Consider the following 25529-nt stretch of genomic DNA (forward strand, 5'->3'; position numbering starts at 1 on the left):
CTCCCAGATGCTATTTGGCTAGCTATGATAACAATTGCCCCTTGTGATTTCTCGAAACATGCATATATTACGCAAAAGTAGGATACTTCATTCGCGATTCAGTTGATGAAAGTTACAACTCGAACTGCAGAAGCTACAAAACAATGAGATTTTGTACATTTCACTATTCACCATGCATCTGATTGTAAAATTTTGGATTCACTCTCAACGCCTTCTTCGCCAAGTTTCGGATATCGTCCCGACTGGATTCAGCCGATATTCGAATAATCTCTTGAAGCCCTCCACTGGATATGAAATCCCTTGCATTGTCCTCTGCACCAACAACAGATAAAATTACCGTCCAAGTCATCCTAAGCATCTAAGTTTCCACAAAATCTATGCATGACTAATGACTAAAGCATATCATAATACTCTCAAATACTCGCTATTAGTTGTCCGATTAACGTGAAACATGTAAAATTCTCAGTCAAAAATGGCCAACCCAGAGAGAGCTTACCGTTTTGCGCTAAATGGCAGAGAGCAAGCTCGATGTGGCGTTGGATTGAAGTTGACGTGGTGTTGGAGTTGATGATCAACCAGGTAAGGGCGCCATCGTCCATCAAAAGTGAGCGGCCTTTTCTATGTCCTGAAAATGTAGAGCTTAATATTGAATACAATGCAGCATGATACATGTACGCAGCCACAAAAAGGACTGCTTCGACCAACCTTGAATAGTTCCGCGCGATTCACATTTTGCAAAGTTAGCCAGTCCTCTAGCAACCTGTGCGATGACTTCACTACTCCCCAACCTTGCCATTCCCAAGAGTGCCTTAATTCCTCCATCTTCCTTCAGCATTGTATGTAATCCTTCTGTAATTAACAAAAACTATGCATGACCCCTCATGCTAATAACCTTCAACAAGATGCGGCTCCATCCGTTTAGACATAAAATATATTGGGATATGTTGACACGTTGAGTACACAATCTATGCAGCAAAGGAATGAACCTAAAACTCGAACAAAATAACTCTAAACCATCTAGTGCTTACCATTTCCACATAAATTAGCGAGTGCGCCAGCAACCATTCTAAGAGTTTGTGGATCATTTGTGTTGCTTGCTGTCTCTGCGAGTAGTTGAGCTCCACCTCTGCTCATAATTAGGCCTTGATTTACCTCTGAGAAGAGTTAAAAGAGAGACAAAAATCGAAAGAAGAGGGGATAAGTAAATAAAATTAAGAGAATGATCAAATATTCAACATGAAACTACCAAGTTCTTTCCCCACCCCCGCCCTGATCCTTTTACTGCCTAGGGTCTTCCTTTCCCCAGAACTTGGGAGTCATTTTCGCCGACTTACTAAAAGACCCTTAGACCCAAGATAACAGGAAATACATTAAGTTTTATGGTTGTCAAAAATATATGTGGTTACATGTTCATAAAATCAGCATCTTTGATGGTATGCACTTAATAATCAGATTGGTTTGCATTTACCACAACCAACGTAGTCTAAACAAGGTTTTTAAAGCAAGGTCTACATGAAAAAGATGACCAAGGGAAGGCAGGGAAGGATTGTATCTTTACTAACTAAAATGCATAGGAAAGATGAAAACGGAATCAGAATTACCATTCATTGCTAAATTGGCAATGGCCCCAGAAGCAACTCTAAGGATAGTTGTATTTTGTGAAGATCGCAACAGCGCAAGCAAAGCATCTAAACCGCCTTCCTCAACAATCTTTGCCTGATTAGTATCTGAAACAAAAGAAAATCTTAATTGGTACAATTGTATACACAATTAAATCCTCATTCTAATTGTATACACAACATATGCCATAGAATATCACTTTATGTGAAAATCGAAGTGGCATACATCAGTTTTAAAATAACTTTTTTTTTTTTCAGTAGACTGATTTTCAGATGTCAATGTAATTACTAATATCACGTCCATCTTTAGCACAGTAGTAGTAAGTATGCATTTATCCACTAATATAAATAGACAATACAGGAAAGTGCATACCTTCAGCTGCAAGGTTGGCAACCACCTTCACAGCATGGGTTTGAACATCTATATCTTCGGATGTCAGCAGTTGTAAGATCTTTTGAAGCCCAACTGAATTTATGAAGTAAATTGTCAGCCGAGATATATCATTAAGTGGAATTAGAAAAGGGAAAGATAGATAGTTCTCAAAACTTTATGAGGCTTTAATATATAATAAATCTTGCCTTCTTCGCATATTTTTGCAATGGTGGCCCTCTGACCAGAAATTGAATCCCTTGATGGATTCGAATTGTGTAATCCCATTGGATTCCCAAACGCAGAGGACCCTTTATGTATATTTTCCTTCATATACGACTTCTTGTCCTGGAGAATTTTCCACTGTAAGACATTATATTTGTTGAACTGATATTTTTTAAAATGCATAAGCAACTCACCTCAAACTCATCTTTTTTCTCCAGTGCAGCCTTCTTTAATTTGATTAGCTCATTCTCTACAGACTTCCTCTGCTTCTCTTCAATTAAAAGTCTTTGCTTCGCATCTCGAAGTTCTTCGTTGAGTCTTGCCTTAATAGTCCCAATGATATAAAATATCACAAACTCTTTAGTAAATCACACTTAACAGACTACTAAACTCATGGAAACTGTATGAGCAATTGCATGACCACAACCGTAATATATATTAGTCTACATTTTGTGCGAATAGAATATTGAACCACACTTGTCGCATTTTATATGTCAACATACCTTCTCTTCTGAGAGATCAGTGCATTCTGATTTCAAGGACCAATATTTGTTTAGAGTTTGTTCATGTAGCTGATTCATTTCTTCTAACTGCACTCTAAGTTCATCAATCTCTTTCTTCCCCTGGATTTTAAAACAAAATACAACTTACTGTATGAAAAATGTGTGCAAACGAGCCTTGAATACGAACAATCGTTTCACCAGATTTAGAGAATTATTAATTATCACAACAGGAGGAATAAAGACAGATAGTAGCTGCATAGAAACTTTTCCCAGCTCAAAATGAAGTGATATATTACTATGACGAACTTAGGGATCAATTTTTCTTTTTGCCCATATAAATGTTAAAAGAAAAAATAAACAAAGAATATCACAGATACATGATAATAGAAGAACACTGATCTCAGCATCACAATGAGCTCATTTAGTAAGTTTTAGGAATAAATTTAACCTGCATTGAGTTTTGACGGTTACGTCGTTTCTTCTCCACATCCAACTGCTCTTCTAGATCTTCAAAACGGGCATGCTCATTTTCCAATTGGTCCATTAACTCAGCTATTTTTTTCTCATACATCTGAGTAGTGTCTGCCAGTGCTGATTGATATGCAGAATTTTCCATCTGATGTTGCTACAAAAATGAAGAAAGATTACGGTTGGTACTCACGTTGCTATAACTTGTACTAAAATATTAGCTTCCATTATTTAGAACTGAAAAGAAAAGACTATAAATAAAAGGTTGAAGTTTAAAATTTTCAAATAAAAAGGTGGCCATGATTAGGAAGAAGAGATAATATTTAAATAAAAAAAGCATGCCAAGGGTATTACAGATAACTGTTACAATTAAAGATGACAAAAGAAGGTCCTGTTTTAAATGCATAATGAGCTTACCTGAATAGCCTTTTGGCCATCAGTCAGAAGCTTCGTTGTTTCATCTAACTGTTTCTCTGTGCTTTCAGCACGAGCACGCTCATCATCAAGCTCCTTAATCAACTTTGCTATTTTCTCTTCATACATCTGAGTGGTATCAGCTAATATTTTCTGATACATAGAACTTTCAAGCTGGTGTTGCTACCAACAGGCAAAACAACACTATAAATGCCATGCTCATAAAGGACAAAATATTTGATTATGAGAACAGTAATGTGTTTACATATGTTTGAGTGTGTGTGCATGCGTATAACTCCTGCTATACAACTGATTTACTAGCCTACATTTTGGTGTACTGTTATTCTAAAATGTCGATGCACTAGCCACTAGAATGGTAATACCAACATTAATAACCTGTATAGCCTCAGCCAGATTGACTAGAAACCAACTAGACGAATAGTCATTAAAATGAAACAAAATTGCAAGGCAATGGAGCTGTGGCAATACAGCCGTTACAGTATCAATGCTGGCGCACTGGATCTAAAAAAAGGAAATACCTTGCCATGTTCTAAACTTGCTTCAAGTTTTGCAACTTTATCATGCATCAGGTTACTGTGTTCTTTGTCATGGTTCAGTTTATCTGAAAGATCTTTCAGATCCAACTCCAAACGAGTATTTTCCTTTTCCAGAAACTGCATGTAAAAAAGAAGTATTAGATGGAGGGAATGACAGACCAATCCTCATAACAATAGGCACGACAAGAAGATGACTAGATGAAAATTCATCAAAATGAAATGAAAATAAAAAGGCAACATTCTTTCACCGAGTCTTCAAAAAAGAAGTACCTCTCCACGTTCTAAACTCGCTTCGAGCTGTGCAACCTTATCATGCATCAGATCACTGTGTTCTTTTTGACAGTTCAGCTCATCTAAAAGATCTTTCAGATCCAGCTCCAAACGAGCATTTTCTTTCTCCAATAACTGCATGTATATTAGAAGGAAAAAGCGTAGTATACCTCTCATAAAAATAGGCTGTATGTGAGTTGAATACAACCCTCATAATATTATGACCAGCATTTCATCAACCAATTACAAATGGCTTCTAGGCGAGGCAACTACCTGAGACTTTGTGCTTAGATTGTTCTTGGCCTCAGCAAAAGAATCTTGACACTCTTTCAGCTGTCTTTCCAATTCCAATTTGTTACTGTCCAACAACTTTTGTTGCCTTTCTAATTGTGCAGTAAGATGGTCTACTTGATTCTCAAGCTTCCGACATAGACTCTCATAATCAAATTCTTCTTTAAGTTTTACCATGTTTACTATTCTCATTGCCTGCAAAATAAATAACAGGTGGTTTGTATGAAAGATTTTAAATTACCAACATAATAAATGAGAAATTAGGAAAAGAAATAGCTCACCCTTTGTCCAAACATTATCGTGCTAGTTGTCTCTGCATAGTGTCGTGCTGACGGCCCAATCGTTACTATCAGTGAGGTCCTCGCAGAGCCTGTTTCATAGAAATACATCGAATTTCCTTTTAGAAAAATTAGGAAAAGAAATGCAGCAGAAATAAATGAAAGCAGGTATTCATATGTATGCATTTGGCCTTTTCATATTTTTTTCATTCTTTACAGACATATGTGTATAAATAGGATAAAAAATATGAACAATATATCAAATTACTGTTGTCACACTGGACACAAAATGCATTCAAGATATAGAGCATTGGCTATGGCCCAAATACATAGCAAATAGCATTACAGATGTAAGAAGAGCAATCCAATAAAATCTGTGCAATATCAAGATACAGAGCAGAAAGTAAATATACTGGGACAACCTCCAAATGAATCACGAAGCAACCTTGTAAGCTTAGAATCTCTGATAGGGATATGTGGACTGTTTTCCGCCAATGCATTTATACATTTTCCAAGGGAAGTAAGTGAAAGATTTATAAATTTTGCCTCCTCGAGCAAGTGACCCTCACTGCCTGCAACATGAGAAAAATAATGTCAGGAATAACAAGTGATGGAAACAAAAGCTTAAGTACCACTTCAGGTGTACAGTATCGTTGACAAACCAGATTTATCTATTCTTTCAGATCCTGCAAGATCGACAATCAGCAACTTGCTTTTTCGAACTATAGGTGCACCATGCCTAACAGATAAATCAGCTCTAGAGGCTTTTTCTTGAGAAGCGATCTCATCTGTACCATTTTCTTGCACAGATCTACGAACAAAAACCTATAAGCATAAAGATTCAGATCATCGTTATTCAAAGAACCAATATCTAAAATTTGGAAACAAACATGAATTGATAAATCCAAAATCATACAACAGACCCACCATAAGAATCGCATGACTGCGTGAAGATTCTGTATTCAGCTTCGTGTTAGCTGCATGACGATTTGCCTCACCAATTTGTAGCAGTTGTAAAAAGTGATCAAGGTCTTTAATTCTTACTACTGAAGCACCAGGAAGTGACACCTCACCAGTCTTGGGGTCCTCGTGAATAGGAATATTAATCTTTTCTGGTGCAAGCAAATCTTGAATAGATTCCATGTACAACTGGAGCAAAAAAACATTTCTTAATAGATGAGCAATCATCCAGCATGGTAGTAACTTGCCGCTCTACTTCAACAGATATGTGAACAGATGACAAGCAATCTTTAGAATTTGGTAACAATGTTAAATAAGAAAAGGTTTGACTGGAAACCACTATATTCCCTTTCCTTGTCATCCTTCTTTTCCTGGATAAGAAAGAAGAACAGAGTTCTGAAAGAGAGGGTGGAAGTTCAGAACTTGCTGATAGTGATACCTCAATGTAGCCTCACACAACAAGGGAATGTGACGGGGGCCTTACACTGGACACATTGTTTACTGGACCCTTGTTCAAATTTTACGAAGCACATCTCCAGGTATTCCTAACGAACTCCAAAAGATTTTTGTTCCTTAACAGTGTAGCGTTCAAATCATGAAATGAAACGTTGCTATTAGGTTCCTACAGCGCAGTGAACAAAATCATGCCTACAATGGACTCTGTAGCAATTCACTTATATTTCACTCAAAACAGTGATACAGAACCCCGACCATGGTGGATCATGGAACGCTTGAACAAGAACTTCAAATCAAAACAACAATGAAACACAAACAGAGACACCCACCTGCAAGTAGGAAACTTCCACACTATCAGAAGCGGCAGACGTAGTCGAGAGTATGTCCTCCAAGGCTCTAACCATAATGCCACGCTCGGATGCATCATCTCTACCCAGACTGCCAACTGTGTAAGTTTTCCCAGTACCGGTTTGGCCATAGGCCATAACTGTCCCATTATATCCACTCAACACACTCTGCAAAAGTACATCAAACTCGACATTACACAAAATCAACCAATTCGAGAACCACAATTGCAATCGAAGCACACATTGAGCATCTCGACACCATCAAATGCAACCCGAAAATGCCAAAGAAATACTGATAAACAAACAAGATACCTCAACTACAGGTTTTGCCACCACTTGATAAACCCGATTTTGTGAGGCGGATTCCGTAAAAACTTCATCAAATCTGTAAGACTCTGAACTCCAATTGTTCTTTCTCAACTTCAGCCGCTTCAGCTACATATCAGAGAAAAAAAATACGAAAATTTAATTTAATTATAAGTAATTAATCTGGCTTAAGATTAATAAAAAAGCTTGGAAATTTCAACTGCAAAATCACACCTCAGGCTGCAGCTCAACACTGTCTGCGAAATCAGAATCCGAAATGCGATCCTCCAGATTTCTCGGTCGAAGCCTGACAGCGACCCTCACTCTTCCGGCCTCTGTTACAAATTAATCCAAAAAAATTAAAAACTTGAAGTTTGATTTGAAATAAAAAAAATGGATTCTTTGAAGATGAATTTCCAAAATTCCAAAAATTTATAGTTAAATGTGGGAGAAGGAGAGAGAGACACCTTGTTGATATTCGGGGTTAGAGTGAGGAGTTCTCGAATTGGGAGTGACGGAGCGCCGTGAACTGGAAGAAGAAGGCCGCGAGCGGTGGCTGTTGGCTTGCGACGACGACGTCGTCTGTCTAGTGGAGTGAGCAGGAGGGACTTGTGCCGACGACGTCGTTTGCCTCTCGGACCTTCCACTAGTACTGTTACTGCCATTAGTATGCCCTGCTGCCGCAGATGCCGTCGACGACGACGATGATCGTACGGAAGAGGAAGAAGAAGAAGCAGCGGCCATTGATTTTGGAATTGTCAGAGGAAACTGAGAGAATGGCAGAGGGAGATTCTGTCCCTTTATTGTTGTGAGGAGAGAGAGAGAGGCCGGCACGATGGGGAAGAGAAAGAAAAAATAGTAAATGAGAGAGCGATTTGCAAATGACAGAAAGAGAAAGCAAACTGGTTCCCGCGTTGTGGGTTACGTTTGAGCAGACAAAGAGTCGGCCGTTTTTTTTCTTTCCTCTCTTTAATTATTTATTTATTCGTTCCATTATTATTATTATTTTTTAATTATCTCTAATCTCTAATATTAGAAATTCAGAAGCACATTTTAGTGTCTCAAGGCTTCATAAAAAATAATTGGACTAAAAAGCCCCTAAAACAAAACAAAAACTAAAACTGATCGAATTTTATACATAAAAAACACAAGGGCAATTTTGTCAGAAAAAAAATATTTAAAAACACACTTAGAAATTTAAAATTGTTAAAAAAACTCAAAAAAAAAAAAATTAACGTAGGTTTAGGATCACCACGTTCTGTTCAATTTTGCAACTGCTATCAACATGTTGCCGTGGGGTTTTAAGACTCCAACTTGGGATAAAACGAGTAGAACCAATGTCTGATCACCTCGATCTTGATCTCGACTCAACCTCTCCAAGTACGTCTTCCCGATTCATCGATTCTTCTTTTTTCAATTGTTTTGATTTTTTGCTTTGCCATTTGTTGATGGAGGTGTGCGATTCTGAATACGGTGGAATTTGCAGTGATATCAAAAGAATTATATCACGTAATCAAAACTTATGCCCACTAAGGTATGTGCTTTAGCTTTTGCAATTTGCATTTTTGTGCTTGGATTATTAGATTGTTTGTCATACAAATCTATTTTTTAATAGTCGAAAGGCATAAATGTGTAGGTTCGGTTACCTCAAATTGTTATTGGTACATGTACAATTCGATATGGAATTTGCTAAAAGAAGGGCATTGGTTTTTAGACATGTGAATTGGAATTTATTCACTTATGCCCAATTCAAGCACAAGAAACATATTGATGTATATGATGAATATTTTGAAGTGTTAATTCTTTGTATTTGTGCTGCTTCACTTTGTTTTGCAGCGTGCGGTTAGTTCTTATAATGTGTATTAGTGCATGAGTTCCTCTTACTTAGCAACAAGGATGTACCGTAGTTTTTCAGGGTGTTGTAACCTCGAGGTTATCTTTTCTCTCTCTGGAACTCTCTTTTTAATCATTGACTCATATTCCTCAAGGTAATGAAGTTAATTTGGTCTTCACTATTCTATGTTTTATTTGGTTAATTTTTTTACTCACTCACTCTCTTCTTTTTCTCTCTTTGTCCGACTAGAAGAGTTCAGTATAAAACGAAGCTGCCGCCGACTGTTTTCCTTTTTTGTTATGGTTTAGGTGAGGGGTGAGTGTGGTGGAGAGACTAGCTCTTAGGTTTTGGCTTGCAGATAACCCTACGTGGAATAGTTGAAAGATCAAAGGCGTTGCAAAAGAAGTTTCCCATCAATGGCTCCCCTTGGATAAAAATAATAACATCTAGGAACAATTCCGGGTTAGCATACTCACTTAATACCTCGAATCTTGCCACGCGGGATTAACTTCAAGGTGTGGAATAACCAAAGGGGCATTCAAAATTTTAGCAACAGCAATTGCATCAAAAAACCTTTTGATGAAAAAAAAGACCAATTACAATAAATTAGACAATCTTATTTTGCACACCAACAACTTGCTCTGTTGATCCACATGCTACACAAATTCAAAACCAGTATGTAAATACATGTGATCAACTAAGGTGTCACGTTTTCATGCACTATAGACTTTGATTTACTGGTTGAATTATGAATTGATGTTCTATTATGGAGAAGTGTCCTCACACCATGAATATTAGAGTGAAAAGTAGTGGTGCTATTAAATGTATCTTTATCCTCTAACCTCACAACATTAACATAAATGGTAATGTACGAAATATGTGACATGAATTTTTATTATTGATCACTTTCATATGTTACTTGACTATTATAGTAATTTTCCTCTCATGTTGTCTTTTCTTTTGTCAAATAAATTATATTGTGTTTTTTTTAAATGTAGGAATCCAAAAGAATTTAAAGTGGACTTCAACAGATTAAGTATGTAGGGAAATGATAGGAGCAACATATCAGAGATCGTCACCTTATCTGCGTTATTCCTTTTTTGTATTGATTAATATTTTAGTGTGTTTCAATTACTAGTTCAATTTATATTTTGTTGGGAGACTTTAAATGCGGTCCTTAGTTATGAATATTCTTTGATTGAAATCTTGTTGGTTTTTAATTTTTGATCGAGGTCCCTGAAATTAATGTGATAATTTATTTATATGTACGTTACTATATTTTTTTAAATTAAAAATTAGAAATTTTAGTTGTTTATATAAATTAGATTTTAAATTTAAAAAACCATAATTTGTGGGATTAAAAATATTAAAATATAAATATACTATTGTGTGTGTGTATATATAAACATGGGTACATTCATCAAAATTAACCAAAAAATTTATTGTATCAAAACATGGGTACATTCTTCTAAATCACACAAAAAAAAAAAGAAAAAAAAAAGAAAGATATTAGGCTTAATAACATTAGTAAATTTCTTCAATTAAACTTGATATGGATACATTTTAAAATCAAAGAAAAAAGAATGTACCCATATACGTTTAAAAATGGATTAGAAAAAAATTGAATAGATTTTATATATAAAAAAAAAAGAGGGTACATTTTACATATAACAAATTGGTATATTTAAGAATGACTACATTTTAAGATTAAAAAGTTTTACATGAATGGGTACATTTAGCAAAATAAAAAGTACAAATAAAAACAATATATATGGGTAAAAAGACAAATAAACTTTAAAAAATATGAGCACAGAAAGAAATTAATATATGGGTACAAATTAAAAGTGAAAATAAAATTGGTACACGTTAAAAAAGAATTACAAATTAAAAATGGGTACAAATTAAAACTAAAAATATATGATAAAAAATTTAGTCATAAATATAAATATACTAATTGTAACATTTTTAACATTAAATGAATGTATTTAGAAATAAAAAAATATTTTATTATTGAAATAATTAATGATGTTATTAATACACAAGGACCTTTATCAAAATTTGAAAAGGAATAAGATTTTAATCAATAAAGTAGCAAAAAGAATGATGAGAATCTAATTTTCCCTATTTTGTTTATATTAGTATGGTTTATTTGCCATCACAAAAACAAAAATAAAACACTTTTCCACTCAAACCAAATGTGGAAGGGAAAAAAAACTTTGACTGCCGCGCGTAGTGCGCCGTGATGTAAAAAAGACCTTTCGCACGCGCAAGGCGCGTGCAGAAAGGCTAGTTATAGTTATTATTATCAACTTAGTATTTTGTTTCTTCCAAATTGTGTAAATTATAGGCTAATGTGGGGAAAAAAAAAACTTAATAATCTCTCGTGGTTATGTTTTTCATCAAAGTTGAAATCGAGATTTTTGTCTATTCTTAATCCTGATCAAGAATAAAAGCACCTTTAAAAGCATTGAAGTTTGTTTGACTCTAAAATCATACTTGAAACCACTCATTTTGTCGTTCAAGGCAATTTTCTACACTCCCTTTAAGGTTGCGACCATCATATGAGCTTAAAACGTATTTTATTTCATTTTCACATGAATTGTAATGAATCTCCAATTCACCCAACTTATACTCTATTCTACCAATCACTTTGATGCATTCCAACCAATCCGTACGTAACCTAAAGTGTTTGACATCGATTGAAAAGAAACATGACCTTGCGTCTAAATGTTAAGAGTTACTCACTGGATGAGATTTTTTATATTTCAAACTTTTTAACTTTTAAATTTCTAATTAAAAACACTAAAATTAAAATTTTAACGGTTTAAAAAATTAAGATATTTTTTATATGTAGAATGCTTTATCTAAATGCGAATGTAGAGATTCTCCTTTCTGTGAGATTTTCTGTATTGTGAATTATTACTGCCTTTTATATCTGTGAATTAGGCTTGTCAATGTTGTCAGTGTACGAATTATCAAAAAGTATATGTTGTCATGTCATCACGTGAAAATATATGTGGTCCCAGGAAACTTGTACAGTGCTGGCAACAGTATGAAACTCGACCAATCCCCCTATCGTTGACCACACATGAACAAAGTCTTTTTATGAATCCACAATTACTAATACTTGGCTTACTTTAGAAAAAGTTACTGTTTTTATGAATCCAAAAAAAAAAAAATTTACATTTTGACATTTTACAGGCAGTGGCGTAGTCAGGAATTGTCAGAATGAAGGTCAAAATATAAAAGGGTATAAGCTTTTACCTTTCTTTTGTCACGCTCCATAAAAACACATTCGATTGCAAAAACTCATCAAACATTTTCACAATCTCGCCTATTTCTTCGCATTTGAAATACAATTCAACCAATGCGTGACCCACATACATGGTCTATGCAACCTTGTCATGTTTCTTAGTAACACATGTATTATTTCCTCATATGTGAGTGCCTTAACCTCGTACACACCTTGTGAGCAATGGGAATGGTGAAATTATTGGGCTTTTCATCATTGCCTCTTGACTTCGATATAGCATGTTATGGAAGAGATATAATGTATCTTCTCATCGATTCTCTTTACAATAGCTCCTAAGTGTGGCATTTAAAAGAGGGACGGTAAAATTATTCCTCACTCAACATTGCATTAAATACCTCTTGACCATCATGTATTGGTCGTGGTGCATAATGGCCTTAAATAGAGCCTCATATGACTTGAAACTTCTCTGTACAGCCAATTCCTTCATATTATCAAACAAATTAATAAACTCTTTAATAATGACAGCCTTAGTGTAGCACTCCTTAACGACGTTGTTTTATGTTTTTTATCCCGGGACGAAAATGACTTTTAAAAATAAAATGCAAAAGAAGTAGCAAAGCATAAAACACAGAAGCAATTAAGTAGCATAGTAGACTTCGGTGGCAGTTCAAAGGACCAGAGGGGCAAAATCCTCACTCTCAATGACGATTCCCAAAGACCGAAGGGTGTGGCCGCCCCTCCTTATCCCATGTAGCTTCCCCCATGGTTACAGGAGAATTAACCTTGTCACTAACATTACAGTCGAGTATTATTCATCTTTACAAGTCCATAAAGTAGAGATCTCAAATTTCATTCTCATGAACGCAGGCCGTAATAACGAATATATACGAACCATTGTCTCGTTGAGCCCAAGCATCCCAAATACCCTTATACCAAACCACAAAAAAAAAGTAAAAATAAAGATGAACTCTGGTCAATGTTCGTATACAACCTTGAGACTCCCTGAATTTTCTAATATGCTTCGATGTAGTCTATACACGGGAGGATATTAAAAAATTTCACGACTAAAAGTTGGAGAAGATAACTACATGCAAAAAAGTGTGTTTATTATATTAAATTAAAGGAAAACATAAGGAAGCAACTTCCTTCTCGTTCATATGCAAAGGAGTAGTAGTACGATTGTCTGGTTGGTGAATCTATGTCTGCTATGTAGGCCCTCTCATATCCACAACACCCTTTTTCGGAGGCAATTGCATCAAAAACAAAAGAAACCCCACTTAACAAAGTTACATGTGGTGTTTTCGACATTTGCAATCAGAAAACACAATCATGTGGTGGTGATTCTTCATTTCTTGCTTAAATAAACATATATTTTTTTAAATTTTATTCTTTGTTTCTGTTTGATTTATTCAATCTAAAATGTGCACGTGCTGAAGGCTAAATGAGGGATATTAGAGAACTTTAACAAAAAATTGTAAGTACTGTTCGCTTTAACGAAAAATTACATTTTTACTCTAAAAGATCAATCATGGTACTATTCACTTACAACACATTTTTGTCATTTTCGTTAAAATCAAAGTTTTCAAACCATTTTCATTAGTTTTTTTCTTATATTAAAATCACTAGATTAACAAAATCGTGATAGAAAAAACAAAGAAGTGAAAAGTAATTCTTATACAAGTTTTGTTTTTTTTTTTTGACATAAGTGGGGACAGCAGGTGGCGAACCACGGTTATCCAACTCTTTCGGGCCTAGTGGAGGCTAGTTGAGAATTTTGCACTTCGACCCACGACCAAACAGATTCACTATTCACAAAGTATCAAACTCAGAACCTCTTGTTATCAAGTTTTTGTTACGTTAATTTAGAGAGTACATGCTTGTTTTTACCCATTAAATGCGGCAATCGCCATTTTATCTAAAATTCGTTAATCATGTTCTTTAATCATTCTTTAAAAAAATTAAAAAAAAAAAAAAAAAAAAAAAAAGCCCTTTCGTTTTTGTTCATTCTGTTTTAGTGGGTCAAATCAAACTCGGATCAGAAAATATAGTATTATAGTTTCTGCCTGTCATATTCTGAGATTTTGGCAAATGCGACGATGCCGTCCCGACATGTCACCCTCTCTCCCTTGATATTTAAGTCAGGAAGTTATAGCTGACCACTTCAATCCAATGCAAACCAATAGATACATGTAATAATTACTTAATACAAGAAAATACATGCTGCATCCCAAATCTTATCCTCATGGAACAAATTTTGTTATGGTTGCGGGATGTGAGCTGCCAGTCGACTGGCTGTACAACGTCAATCGACCAGCTGCTCAAATCACGAAATATGTCATAAGAATTATCCCGCATTGGTGAAAAGTTAAAAACCCTCCATTATTTTTACACTTGTGTCGGAATCATTTGAATCAATCGGGGAATGCAGTGCTCGTTAGACATAACGAGGTAGTGATTAGTTCGACGAGCGTAATCCTGATTAGAACATAATTAAAGGATTAATAACACTCATCTCCCAGATGGCAGATGATAAGAGTAAATTCGAGTTATATTTTAAGTGAAATGAGTTGGATATGTGAGGGTGAGGAGATGAAGTGTCGGCAGGTTGGCTAATTTGTTTGGTTGTGTTGTTTTGGCCGGCAAATGTACCGCTCATCCAACCTGGAAATGTTTGCTTATTTCTTGCAAATTAGAAATGGCCAAAACTGCAGCAGCTTCCCAAAGACCAAATCTTGCACCTTGGTCATTAAGAATACGGGAAACAAAACAACCATAGGATCTTAATAAGACCCGGTTTTGGTTTAGAGGTTTTGGTTAATCGCGTGCGACGTCTGAATTACGCTATGCGGCACAGAAATTGTTACGCTTGAGCTCGACCGGCATTAACCATGGCTTGTATAGTTGTATTCCATCATCAGCCGAGGCATTCCCAGCCAGAACATCCAAATACTGCCTGAAAAAATGGGGTAGGGGATGCAATTCAGCAGCTCGACTTGGCAAGATGTTGGTGGAGTTTTTAACAGCACTTTGATGATTGTATTAGCTTATGGGGGAATGCTAATGCCAGAAGTCACACACAGCAACCTTCCTAACTTTTCCAACCCAAGGCGCCAAGATCCCCTTGTTTTAAGTCCATGTGCTTTCCAAGCCTGAAAATAAGGAAACAATTAGCAAGGAGATCCAACGGATTAGCCTGCTAACTAGGTACATAATGACGGACGGACATAGGATCTTAGGTTAAGATAGACCAACCAAAATAACATAATTCCAACACATAATTTTGACATGGATAATTTCACGCAAGTGCTCATTTCAGTCAACCGGTGAATATAAAGAACTTGAGTAAAAGTTTGATCCGAGGGTAGAAAATCAAAAGAATGTGTTTGTATGTAAGAAAACGAGAGAAGAGAGAGCATTCGTAAAGCGATAGCAGGGTGATCTGAAGAGCAATTACCCAAGATCTGACGGAAGTCTGAAGCCACCTATACGTACACGCTTTAGTGAATGTATCTGGAACAAGAGACAGAAGTAGCCAGCATAAGCAGAACAGAAATTTCAACAAAGAACAATGCAAATGTGAACTAGTATTGAATTAAAGATTTAAGCCCATTTTTCCAGTAAATTAAAAATTTCCAGAATCTGGACAGAGACTGAAAGGTCAATAGGCCACCATATGTTGAGTTTTTATCATGAATAATGCCCACATCGGGGATGTAGAAAACACTCCCATCAATAAACAAATCTAACCTCAAGTCCAGCATTTTTAACAAGTTCTCGTACTTCATGGTTCCTCCCTTCATGAACCTGCACAAATACAGATCAACAAAATGAAATTTGTGTGACCATTTTTGTACACTTGTCATTTCATGCTTCAGCTAGCCACAACTTTACTGTTATTCAGTTTAATGCTCTGTGAAGCTCCTAACTCAGAAGGCTATGCGGATGCCCTAAATCATGATAAAGAGAGAAGGACATGAACAAAGAATCAGTACCACAATACGCAAACGGGGTCTTGGCATATCTGGTTGTTGTGGCAGTAATTCCACAGAATCTGGGGTGCAATGGACACCATCGATGCTTGTTCCCTCACTGATGGCTAACAGGTGCCGCTTACTAACCACACCTTCTATTGCTGCAATGTATCTACAATTACAGTGTAAAGTTGCAGGTTAATAGATATATGAATTTAAAGAAAAGATTTCACACAAATTTTCGTTCCATATGATCTTTCTTTATTGAAAGTTAAACATGATAGTCCTCAAATAGTAAAAGAGAACAGAAAATATGGACATGATAGTCCTCAAATAGTAAAAGAGAACAGAAAATATGGACATTCTTACTCCTTTGACAAGTTTGAAGACGGATGTGATATCTTCTGAGCAAAATCTCCTGAAAACATAACATTGGATATGATGTCAAATGAATTGGTTCTATATAGGTCTTTATGCAGATACTCTGCATATATGGTTTTAGAATATACCATCATTGGTCACAATGATCAACCCAGTTGTGGCAACATCAAGACGGCCAACAGTAAATAGTCGTGGTCTGGGTACTCCTGAATTTCTCTTATCCTGAAAATGCAAACAAGTTCATTACTTGACGAATTGAATGCATGAATATGCTACCAGTATATACTATTAAATGCTAATAATTATCCTGAATCCGTAGTTGCCCATATAAAAGTGCAATATGCATGAGGTTGTAAGCCTTAGCATACCCAAGTCTTCAAATAATCTTCGAATAGACCCAACACAGATTTATTCTCCCCAGATGCGCAAATGTACCTATCATAATATCAATGCATTAAACCCAAAATCGAAAAATCTGCAATAAACCACAACAACAGAAGACAAAACAAGAGATGCGAGAAGCCAGTAGCGGTGGCATTACCCTTTTGGCTTGTTAAGGGCAAGATAAACCTTTGGAGGCAGTCTCTTCGGAATCCGATTTCCGTTGACATATATAATATCCCTTCCAGGATCAACTTTAGTCTACACATAAACAAAAAGAACACTGATTTTACACCAAAGTATAATCATGCTGCTAAAAGAAAAACCAAATACAACCCAACACATGAAATCGGGGAGCTATCAAATGACGAAAATATATACAGAAAAAGAAACATACTTGAGGAGTATTGCACACAGAACCATTCACAGTGACCTTCCCATCAAAGATAAGCTGCTCACTGCTCCTCCTCGATGCCACTAATTCCCAAAAATAAATGGTAAATTAGAAAAACCACCCCACAACTATAAGTTTTATACAAAAGCACTCAACTGGAGAAACGAAACTATCGTCTATCCACTTGCCATGCTCTAATTAATTCTTAGTTATGAAAGCCCTTCACCCATTAGAAAGTACTTTTCTTCTAAAGTATCGAGCTTGAAGTGTTTTTCGCTAAAGTTTACTGTTATCTAGGCACAGAAAATCCCATTAACACTGAAAATAAATGAAATTGCAGAAATGGGTTCGGTTCCAATTTGAATTTCAACAATGCCATTCTTCTTATCCATTTCAGAGACGAGGGATTCGATACAATTACCTCCGGCGGCAGCGAGAACCTTGCTGAGCCGCTGCTCGGCGTCTCTGAAATTCTCGTTGTAGAACCTCCGGGCGGCTTTCGAGTACTTGGGCTCGGCCGTGGGCACGCGCTTCTCGGTGCCCTCCTTCTTCTTCTTGGCACTCTTACTCTTGGTCTCGATGGCCTGGAGGAAACGCGCGGGAGGGTGCGACTGGAGCTTGAGGTTGCCGTCCTCGCCGCGGACGATCCAGGGGATGATGAGCTGCCCGGCGAGGGCATCCTGGTCGAGCTCGGCGGAGTCGGGTTTGGGCTTGGGCTTCGGTGGCGCGAATGTGATGTTGAACTCCTGAGAAGAGGAGGAAGTGGCGAGGGAGCAGGTGAGGCGGGGGAGTGTGCGGATGGGGATGAGAGAGAGGGAGGGTTTGGAGAGGAGGGAGGAGGAGAGAGAAGCTAGCGCTGCTGCTGCTCCTGCCACCGACGCCATTTTTGGTTGCCGGGTTTTTTTGGTTGAGGTTTTTTGCAGGAGTGGATATATTTTTTGTTTTTTATTTATTTTTGAAATGAATTATAATTGGGCTATCTTTCGTCAAATTATTGGGCTGGGTCCAAAAATAAAAGAAGAAAAGTAATCGGGTGGGCTCGACCCAAGCCCAAGAGATAGAGAGATTTTTATTTTTTTTATTCTAGTCTTTAGAACCCGTTTGAAACTGACTTTGTAGAAAGCACTTCTGCTTACAAAATTTCTTATTGAAATATGTTGATATTTTGTAACCAAAAAGTATGTTGAAATATTAATTACAAATTCAAGTCCTTAATGAAATAGAAGTGCTTTTTGAAAAAGCATCTAACAGCTACTCCAAGAAACGCTTTTTCTTGCGATATCAAATGCGTTTCAAGTTGGCATAAAGGTTTGAATTTGAAAGCCTTCAGAAGCAGGTTGACTATACGCATTTTGAATAGAGTTTGGAACATTTGTTCAAGGGCATGTGTTTTTCATATTATTTTTGTTTTATCCCTTGAAGCTTTCAGACAACACTACTGACGTTTTCATGTTATTTCACATTCCCGTAGTTCAACCTATCCAGAAAAATTGTCGGCCTATGAATGTGGTTTCGATCCTTTCGGTGATGCCAGAAGTCGTTTCGATATACGATTTTATCTTGTTTCAATTTTATTTATTATCCTTGATCCGGAAGTAACCTTTTCCTTTCCTTGGGCAGTACCTCTCAACAAGATTGATCCGTTTGGATCTTGGTCCATGATGGCCTTTTTATTGATTTTGACGATCGGATCTCTCTATGAATGAAAAAAGTGGCGGTTCGGATCTTCCTCTAGCATTGCATCAACCACTCAAGTGAAGCCAAAAGGGAAGGATTTCTAAAAGGCTCCAATCCAGTGAAAATCCGCTTAAGCTAAAAGCACTGGTTTTCTCCTGGCCAGTCAACAACTAGTACAGAAGAGAGCCCCGAAACGGGAGAAAACCCCTCCTTTCTACCTTTCTTTCTCGTCTGCCATTAAATAAATCTTTATTTGAGTTCCCAATGACTAGTGAAACTCTCCCCGAATGAACCATATAGCTAAAAAAAAAAACCGTGAACTAGAATAGAAGAGCTTGCCGCATCAATGAATAAATACATCGTAGTAGCCTCTTTAGAACTATCATAAATGATATTTATTTCGGTAGAGGCAAAATAGAGAAGTTGTTCAAAAATCACAAGTATCGAGTGTGAAATTGGTTTCATCAACTTTTGGACCCAGCAAATCAACAGTAACCCGTGACTCAAGTAAATTGATATGCATGGATGAAGTGTGGTTTTACAGAGACACTACTCGTGAACAAGGAAAGGAAAAAGTTGGAGAGTTAGTCATCTGCAAAGTTCAAAATTCAAAGTGTCTAGGATATTAGAAGAGGTTTCAGATTCCCCGACACTCACCATTTTCACCTCCGCCCAAGCCTTCGGCAACCCATCCGAGGCCGGTAATTCAAATGAGGTCAGAAATGGTGGGTGTCGGGGGCGAGGAAATATCAACCATAAAAAGAAAATAGTGTCTTTGAAATTAGAGAAGCATTTGGCACTTCTTTCTTCAAGAGAGGGTTTTACAAGGCGAAAATGAAAGAAACGATGTAAGTTACATACATCGTTTCTTTCATTTTTCTAACATTACAATTTTAATTTTGGAAACCTGAAAATACAGCGTCAGAATCATCTGAAAAATTTTACGAGCAACGCTGCACAGAGCGTGCTGAGAATCTCGTAACAGATTATTGTGACAGATGACAAATAGAAATCCCAAAAGGGAAACAGTTAATTTTCATTGATGTGTAACTATACCCTTATGCTGTGCGTGGCAGGCATACTCCTTTGCACCAGAATTAAGGCCGGAAAACTTGCCGCCATTCAATATACTAGTGAAAATTGAATGCACAAACAAACCTACAGCGGAGACAAGCACCTGATCATAATTCTTTATACTACCGACTGATTTGATAAAGTAATTTGTTGATCAGGAATATAGAAAGATTAATTGACAAGCAAAACACAAATGTACTTACTAAACGTGTTTCCCATCATGGAACTGAGCATTTTTTGAAGATTTGAAAGTTTCCAAAAATTCCTTGGCTTTCTCTAACTCGTACTTCTGCCTAGAATTGTCCCACTTGTGTTCAGTTGCTAAAATTTCAATCACACGTGGCAATGCCTTGCTTGCCGCATCAGTGTCGAGGAAAGCAAGCCGAGATCTCCTAGCAATGAAATCAATGGCAGATTCACAGTACTCATTTCGAGCACAGTAGGCAACCTCAGCCTCTAGAAAGGGGTATCCATGGGCAAGCCTCTTCCCCAGATTTTCGTTCTAAAATTTGAAAATATGAAGTTATAAGTGAGCATAAACTTCAAAGCATATGACTAGTCCGAAAAACAGAGAAACACAATGTACGAAATTGCACAATGAAACCTTCGATTATAATTTTTTTTACAGGGATTACGAGTTTACACATTAAACATAACATATCTAGACTTTTAAAATACGAATACATGAGTGTAAGTGTACCATTCTTCAACAATTATACTTACGAAGGAAGTTGAGGAATCAGCTACTAATATCGTAATTTAAGGACACCAGAAGCATATTGTTATTTACGAGAAATCCATATACTATAACAGATTACACGTAATACAGTAACTTTTGGAGCAAGAAAAACCAACCTGAGCAATGGCAGCAACTCGTTCAGCAAAAGTACCATATGCATGGGACAGATGCCTTGCTGCAGCAGTGTCCATCACTGCAGGAACAACTTTACCATGGCTGTTCTTCATGCGCACATATTGTTGAGCTATAACTGTAAAAGATGCAGGGTCCCATCCGTCTCCACCGACGATCTGCAGCTTGGAGGTCAAACATCCATTTTCTGGGGTCAGATTTCCAGACTTTATTGCTGCATTAACCGCATCTTCTGCCATGCTGAAAATTTTCTAGTCAGCAAAATATAAGTTGCCTAGTTTCAAATGGAAAACCTCTTAACTATAAACTAAATCATCTCAGCTCAACCAAATAAACCTTACCCACGGTAAGTAGTCCACTTGCCGCCCGTGATTGTTACCAAACCAGGATAATCTTCACATACAACATGATCTCTGGAGATGCTCTCAGTGCTTTTCGCAGATGGATCTGTTGCCAATGGCCGAATACCACTCCACGCAGAGAGAACGTCCGTGCGGCGTACCTATATTTTCCCAGCAATGCTTTAGTCCCAACAAGACAACTAAATAGAAAAAGAAAGAAGACACCTAGATTGAGTTACAGCATTAAATGTCTTCCACTACTTCCCGCATTTGGACATCAATTATCAACCCGACTTAAAAATTCAACTAGTCAGAGAAATCCTTAAGGAGAAAGTGTTATACTGAGGGAAATAATAGACAATCAACTGACCAAGCTGCTCATGTTGATAATTAAAATCCAAATACAGATCATAAGATCACACTGAATCTACACGCAATATTCTAGCTGACTACATAGAAAGGAAGTAATCATTAAAAGAACAGATTTTTAATTTTATAACTGCTAATGTCTATTTGACGTGTGATAAACATGGTGTTGGGTCACAAACTTGGATTAGCAATGCAGGAAAAGATGCCTCACAGGCACAGAGAATCACAGACCTTGACATTAAGGTAATCACAAATGGCATCCAGTATGAACTGAATCTCATCCTCATGTGGTTCAGGAAGAAGAGTAATAGAGGTGTTGGAATCTGTGGTGCCAGCAATTGTTCGTCCCAACCATGGAAGCATGAAAACAACACGTCCATCCTTAGTTTTAGGAACAATCAAACCCATACCCTCAGGAGAGTAATAGTCAGGAAGTACGATATGTACACCGCTGCTTGGGCATATCATTGGTTTTGCATCTTGATCTGCCATCTTCCTTAAAGAGTCACAAAATGGCCCGGCAGCATTCACGACGACTTTTGCATATATATCAAACTCTTTCCCTGGTAACTTAAGAAATTCAGTAAGAATCACAACGTTCAAAAGGAAATTACTAAATCATCATTTTTACACTACATTAGTATATAAACCAGTTGTGGAAGTGTGCGCTCATTCTACCTGATAAGTTGTCTCGGATTCTTGCACCAATTGTCCGATTGCTAGCCTCATCCTTCAACAAAGCAACCACTTCTGCATGGTTAAGCACTGCTGCACCAGCTACGGCAGCAGTGCACGCCAATCCAACATTAAGACGTGCGTCATTCATCTGCCCATCATAATACACCACGGTGCCCTTCAAGCTTTTATTGTTACCCTTCCTGGCAAGGGTGGGGAACAGCTCAACAGATTCTTGTGCCGAATAATATCTGGACACATGTAAGAGTCGTAGTCCTGCCACCAAATCGTACATTTTCAAGCCCATCCAGTAGTACACTACCTCAAACCAGTCAAAACACGGTGTCATGCATGGCAAAGCATGACAGAGGTGTGGTGCATTCTCAATAACCTGTTTACGCTCCTCAAGCGCATGGAATACCAACTTCAGCTGTCCATAGTCAAGATTAAACACGGCTTTCTCCAAGTACCGAACGCCTAACATAATAAATTTTACATAAGCCGCCGGGATGGAATCAAAACTTAATTAGAAACGAAAATATTAAAAAAATTAAGATAATGATTACTAACTCCAAACGAAAAAAATTCGAACATCATATCGTGTCATATCTTACAGTCAATTCAGTTAGTATTTAAAAATTATCATAGCAATATGAACCGGCCAAATCATAGATTCAAAATTGAAAGATAACAACGAAATTTCGGATTATTCCGTCTCGATTTACTTTTAAGATCAATATAGACAAAGTTAAAATGTATCAATCTACAAAGTTGACGAAATTACATCGGCTCTGTAAATTAATCCACTCCTGTAGCTCAATTTCTCTTCAAGCACACAAATGCATTGACAGGAGGCCAAAACGACGAACGAAACAAAACAAAACGTCAACAGTAACATTAAGAACCGGAAATGACAAATTGAGAGGACAGGGAAATCCATGTAATGCAATTATGCAACACAATATATACAGAGAAGTATGAATTATATATATACGGATACGTGTACGAATGTACATACGCAATACGCCTACCTCCATGAATTAGCTTGGTGGACCGCGACGACGTTCCAGAAGAGAAGTCCTCGCGCTCGACGAGGCCGACGCGGAGGCCTCTGGTGACAGCGTCAAGAGCGACGCCACTTCCGGTAGCGCCACCGCCGATGACGAGAATGTCGAGCGGGTTGGAAGCGCTCGCGCTAATCAGAGCGGCCTCCTGAGCCGCTCTAGACGGAACGACAGCGTTCGGGTCGCTGATCCTCTGGCGAACGGCGCCGAGGGAGGAGGGTCCATTGCCGCGGTCGTTGGCGGAGAAGGAAGGCTGGAGGAGAAAGGCGCCGCTTGCTGCGGTGGCGACGCAGGCGGCAGCTCCGAGCCGACGCAGGCGTGTGGCGGTGGCCATAAATTGAGAGAGAGAGAGAGAGAGAGAGTGGCGGGAGCGTGGGGTCGTAGAAAAAGGTTGTTTGCGTTGGGAATCGGTCGCTGGGATTTGGATGGAGTGAGATGCAATAGTGTCGTATGTGTTGGTTGAGGAAAAGGACCCACCGGATTCTTTTTCTGGGATCTAGATTTTGTGGTCGTCACTATTTATTGTATATCGTGTTATCAATTTTTGTTATGTACAATTTATATATAATTTTAAATTTTAATATAAATTTTGATCGTACAATATACAAAGATCCCAAAAAAAAAAATTTCCGATGAATATCCTTTTCTGTTGGTTGAAACTTGATAGAGTGACACTTCCCTTCCTTTGTCCTTTTTCTTATTTTTCCTTTTTTTTAATAACAGCATGCCACTTTTTAATATATTTTTTAGGACTTTATCAACTCTCTTTTTTCTCAACTTAAAAAAAAGGTAATTCTCGCTTTACTATCTCAATTATTATAAAATTTTAACTTTCATACATTAAGGTTTTTAATATCATATCTTTATATCTAAAGCTTAAATTTTGTAACACTTTTATACTTCTATTATTCTTTTCGTCAAGAGCACAGTTAACTAATGATGTGGCATACAGCTGAATGATGATTGTGCAAAGATATGACACCGTGGATACCACATGGACAATGACTGGACCTCGTATGACTTTTTTTTAGCAAAAAATTTAAAAACTTCAGAAAACTTAAGGGCCTTTTTCATATCTTATTCAAATGATTTCATCATTTATCAAAACATTTATTAAGGACTTCTCTTGAAAATAATTTTCTTTAAGACTAAAAAACTTGTTTGGTATTAAATTTAAAAATTTTAAATTTTAAAACTTAAACTAGACAAAAGAGATCTAAAGAGAAGGAGTTACAGAAGAGGGAGATAGATGAGAGAGGAGGAAAAAAAAAGAAAGAGAGAATCAGAGGAGAAAGAAAGAAGAGAGGATTAAAGGAGATAGAGAGAATGAGGAGAGAGAGAAAGAAGGAAGACGAAAGAATAAAGAGAACCGATTGGAGAAGATAAAGAGAAGGAGAAGGAAGGAAAAAAATAAAAGAGAAAGGAGGAGAGAAAGAAAGATACATTCGAAGTGAGAGGGTAAGAGAGAGACAAAAGAAATGAGTGGGCTAAGTTATCTAAAACCTCACTTTTGATGTTTTTAGATAATAGGCCATTTTTTAATTAGTTTTGAATTCAGTTTTTTAAGATAGTCTAACCAAACAAGTTTTTAAGCCTAAAACTTGAAAAATATTTTTGAGTTAAAAAAAATTGGATTCACATAGAGTACCAAACAAGCCCTAGAAATTTTCCTAATATTCGCCCATAGTGCTACCACCCTCCCGTTACTCTTTTCTCTATCTCTTGCTGCTTTTTGTAGCTTCACATCCCAACTCCGAAGTTCTCTTTTAGCTTCACGAATCACATAGAAACAAGTCAAAGTGGATTAAATATTAAGTTTCATAGAGTAGAGTGACAACTTTTAAGTTTCAGAGGGCAAGATGGGACCGAAATCTAGTTATCTAGTTTCAGAGAGCAGAGTGGCTACTTTTGAGTTTCAAGGGCAAAGTGGGATCGAAATCGAGTTCTAGGGAGTAAAGTGGCAGATTTTGAGCTTTAGGGAGCAAAGTGAGATTGAGATCGAGTTCCATATAGTGTAGCTAAAAATAAGTCTATTTTTTTATTTATAGTTGCATAAGCCTAATTTTCAAGCAGAGTAAGCTCATCAATAGTGGTTCTTCATACATCCAAGTTTCGTTTTTGGACACTCATCAATTTGTTTTAAAACAAAAAAACTTTTGTGTTCTCATATAAAATTAGCA

At 37.0% G+C, this 25529-nt stretch overlaps 4 protein-coding genes across 6 annotated transcripts; 1 reads left to right on the forward strand and 3 right to left on the reverse strand.

Annotated features, from left to right (window-relative positions):
* Window positions 1–47: 47 nt before the first annotated feature.
* On the reverse strand, window positions 48–7990 carry LOC126628752 (kinesin-like protein KIN-UC). Of its 2 annotated transcripts, none has more exons than XM_050298545.1 (22): window positions 7532–7990; window positions 7299–7399; window positions 7071–7193; window positions 6741–6926; window positions 5923–6144; window positions 5658–5820; window positions 5418–5567; window positions 4999–5087; window positions 4700–4912; window positions 4427–4561; window positions 4139–4273; window positions 3603–3773; window positions 3166–3342; window positions 2718–2837; window positions 2409–2537; window positions 2199–2337; window positions 1993–2085; window positions 1602–1727; window positions 1029–1154; window positions 706–849; window positions 497–625; window positions 48–312 (listed from the first exon to the last, which is right to left on the reverse strand). In XM_050298545.1, exons 1-22 carry the CDS (start codon window positions 7806–7808, stop codon window positions 164–166), a joined length of 3297 nt encoding a protein of 1098 aa, XP_050154502.1. In that variant the 5' UTR covers window positions 7809–7990; the 3' UTR covers window positions 48–163. The 2 variants fall into 2 exon arrangements, with proteins under 2 accessions (XP_050154502.1, XP_050154501.1); XM_050298544.1 differs by having other exon boundaries at window positions 3603–3782.
* A 6807-nt stretch (window positions 7991–14797) lies between these two features.
* LOC126630374 (putative ribosomal large subunit pseudouridine synthase SVR1, chloroplastic) lies at window positions 14798–18206 on the reverse strand. Its single transcript, XM_050300491.1, has 10 exons — window positions 17700–18206; window positions 17282–17361; window positions 17045–17145; window positions 16872–16938; window positions 16632–16725; window positions 16492–16540; window positions 16144–16294; window positions 15899–15955; window positions 15606–15661; window positions 14798–15300 (listed from the first exon to the last, which is right to left on the reverse strand). The coding sequence occupies exons 1-10, from the start codon at window positions 18160–18162 to the stop codon at window positions 15240–15242; spliced, it is 1179 nt and encodes a 392-aa protein (XP_050156448.1). The 5' UTR covers window positions 18163–18206; the 3' UTR covers window positions 14798–15239.
* Window positions 18207–18563: 357 nt separating this feature from the next.
* On the forward strand, window positions 18564–19059 carry LOC126630203 (NADH-ubiquinone oxidoreductase chain 3). Its single transcript, XM_050300317.1, is given in 2 exon segments — window positions 18564–18574; window positions 18750–19059. Coding segments are annotated over 2 exon segments (321 nt in total).
* Window positions 19060–19961: 902 nt separating this feature from the next.
* LOC126630693 (glycerol-3-phosphate dehydrogenase SDP6, mitochondrial-like) lies at window positions 19962–23774 on the reverse strand. 2 transcript variants are annotated; one of them, XM_050300843.1, is made up of 7 exons: window positions 23317–23774; window positions 22289–22762; window positions 21842–22173; window positions 21242–21402; window positions 20885–21140; window positions 20233–20531; window positions 19962–20113 (listed from the first exon to the last, which is right to left on the reverse strand). In XM_050300843.1, coding segments are annotated over exons 1-7 (1890 nt in total). In that variant the 5' UTR covers window positions 23684–23774; the 3' UTR covers window positions 19962–20112. The 2 variants fall into 2 exon arrangements, with proteins under 2 accessions (XP_050156800.1, XP_050156801.1); XM_050300844.1 differs by having other exon boundaries at window positions 19962–20531.
* Window positions 23775–25529: the final 1755 nt, after the last annotated feature.

Source organism: Malus sylvestris, chromosome 7 (assembly GCF_916048215.2).
Source record: "Malus sylvestris chromosome 7, drMalSylv7.2, whole genome shotgun sequence".
Classification (NCBI taxonomy): Eukaryota; Viridiplantae; Streptophyta; class Magnoliopsida; order Rosales; family Rosaceae; genus Malus; species Malus sylvestris.

Excerpts from the sequence above, each read along its gene's own strand:
- LOC126630374 (XM_050300491.1), bottom strand. The coding sequence starts at position 18,162 with ATGGCGTCGGTGGCAGGAGCAGCAGCAGCGCTAGCTTCTCTCTCCTCC. Across the intron at positions 16,726-16,871 it reads AAGATTATTTGAAGACTTGG|GATAAGAGAAATTCAGGAGT; the intron begins GTATGCTAAGGC and ends TTGCATTTTCAG. Across the intron at positions 16,295-16,491 it reads TCTTCAAACTTGTCAAAGGA|ATACATTGCAGCAATAGAAG; the intron begins GTAAGAATGTCC and ends CTGTAATTGTAG.
- LOC126628752 (XM_050298544.1), bottom strand. The coding sequence starts at position 7,808 with ATGGCCGCTGCTTCTTCTTCTTCCTCTTCCGTACGATCATCGTCGTCG. Across the intron at positions 4,913-4,998 it reads CGATAATGTTTGGACAAAGG|GCAATGAGAATAGTAAACAT; the intron begins GTGAGCTATTTC and ends TTTATTTTGCAG. Across the intron at positions 2,338-2,408 it reads AGAAAAAAGATGAGTTTGAG|GACAAGAAGTCGTATATGAA; the intron begins GTGAGTTGCTTA and ends AAAATTCTCCAG.
- LOC126630693 (XM_050300843.1), bottom strand. The coding sequence starts at position 23,683 with ATGGCCACCGCCACACGCCTGCGTCGGCTCGGAGCTGCCGCCTGCGTC. Across the intron at positions 21,403-21,841 it reads GTGATTACCTTAATGTCAAG|GTACGCCGCACGGACGTTCT; the intron begins GTCTGTGATTCT and ends GGGAAAATATAG. Across the intron at positions 21,141-21,241 it reads AAGTGGACTACTTACCGTGG|CATGGCAGAAGATGCGGTTA; the intron begins GTAAGGTTTATT and ends GAAAATTTTCAG.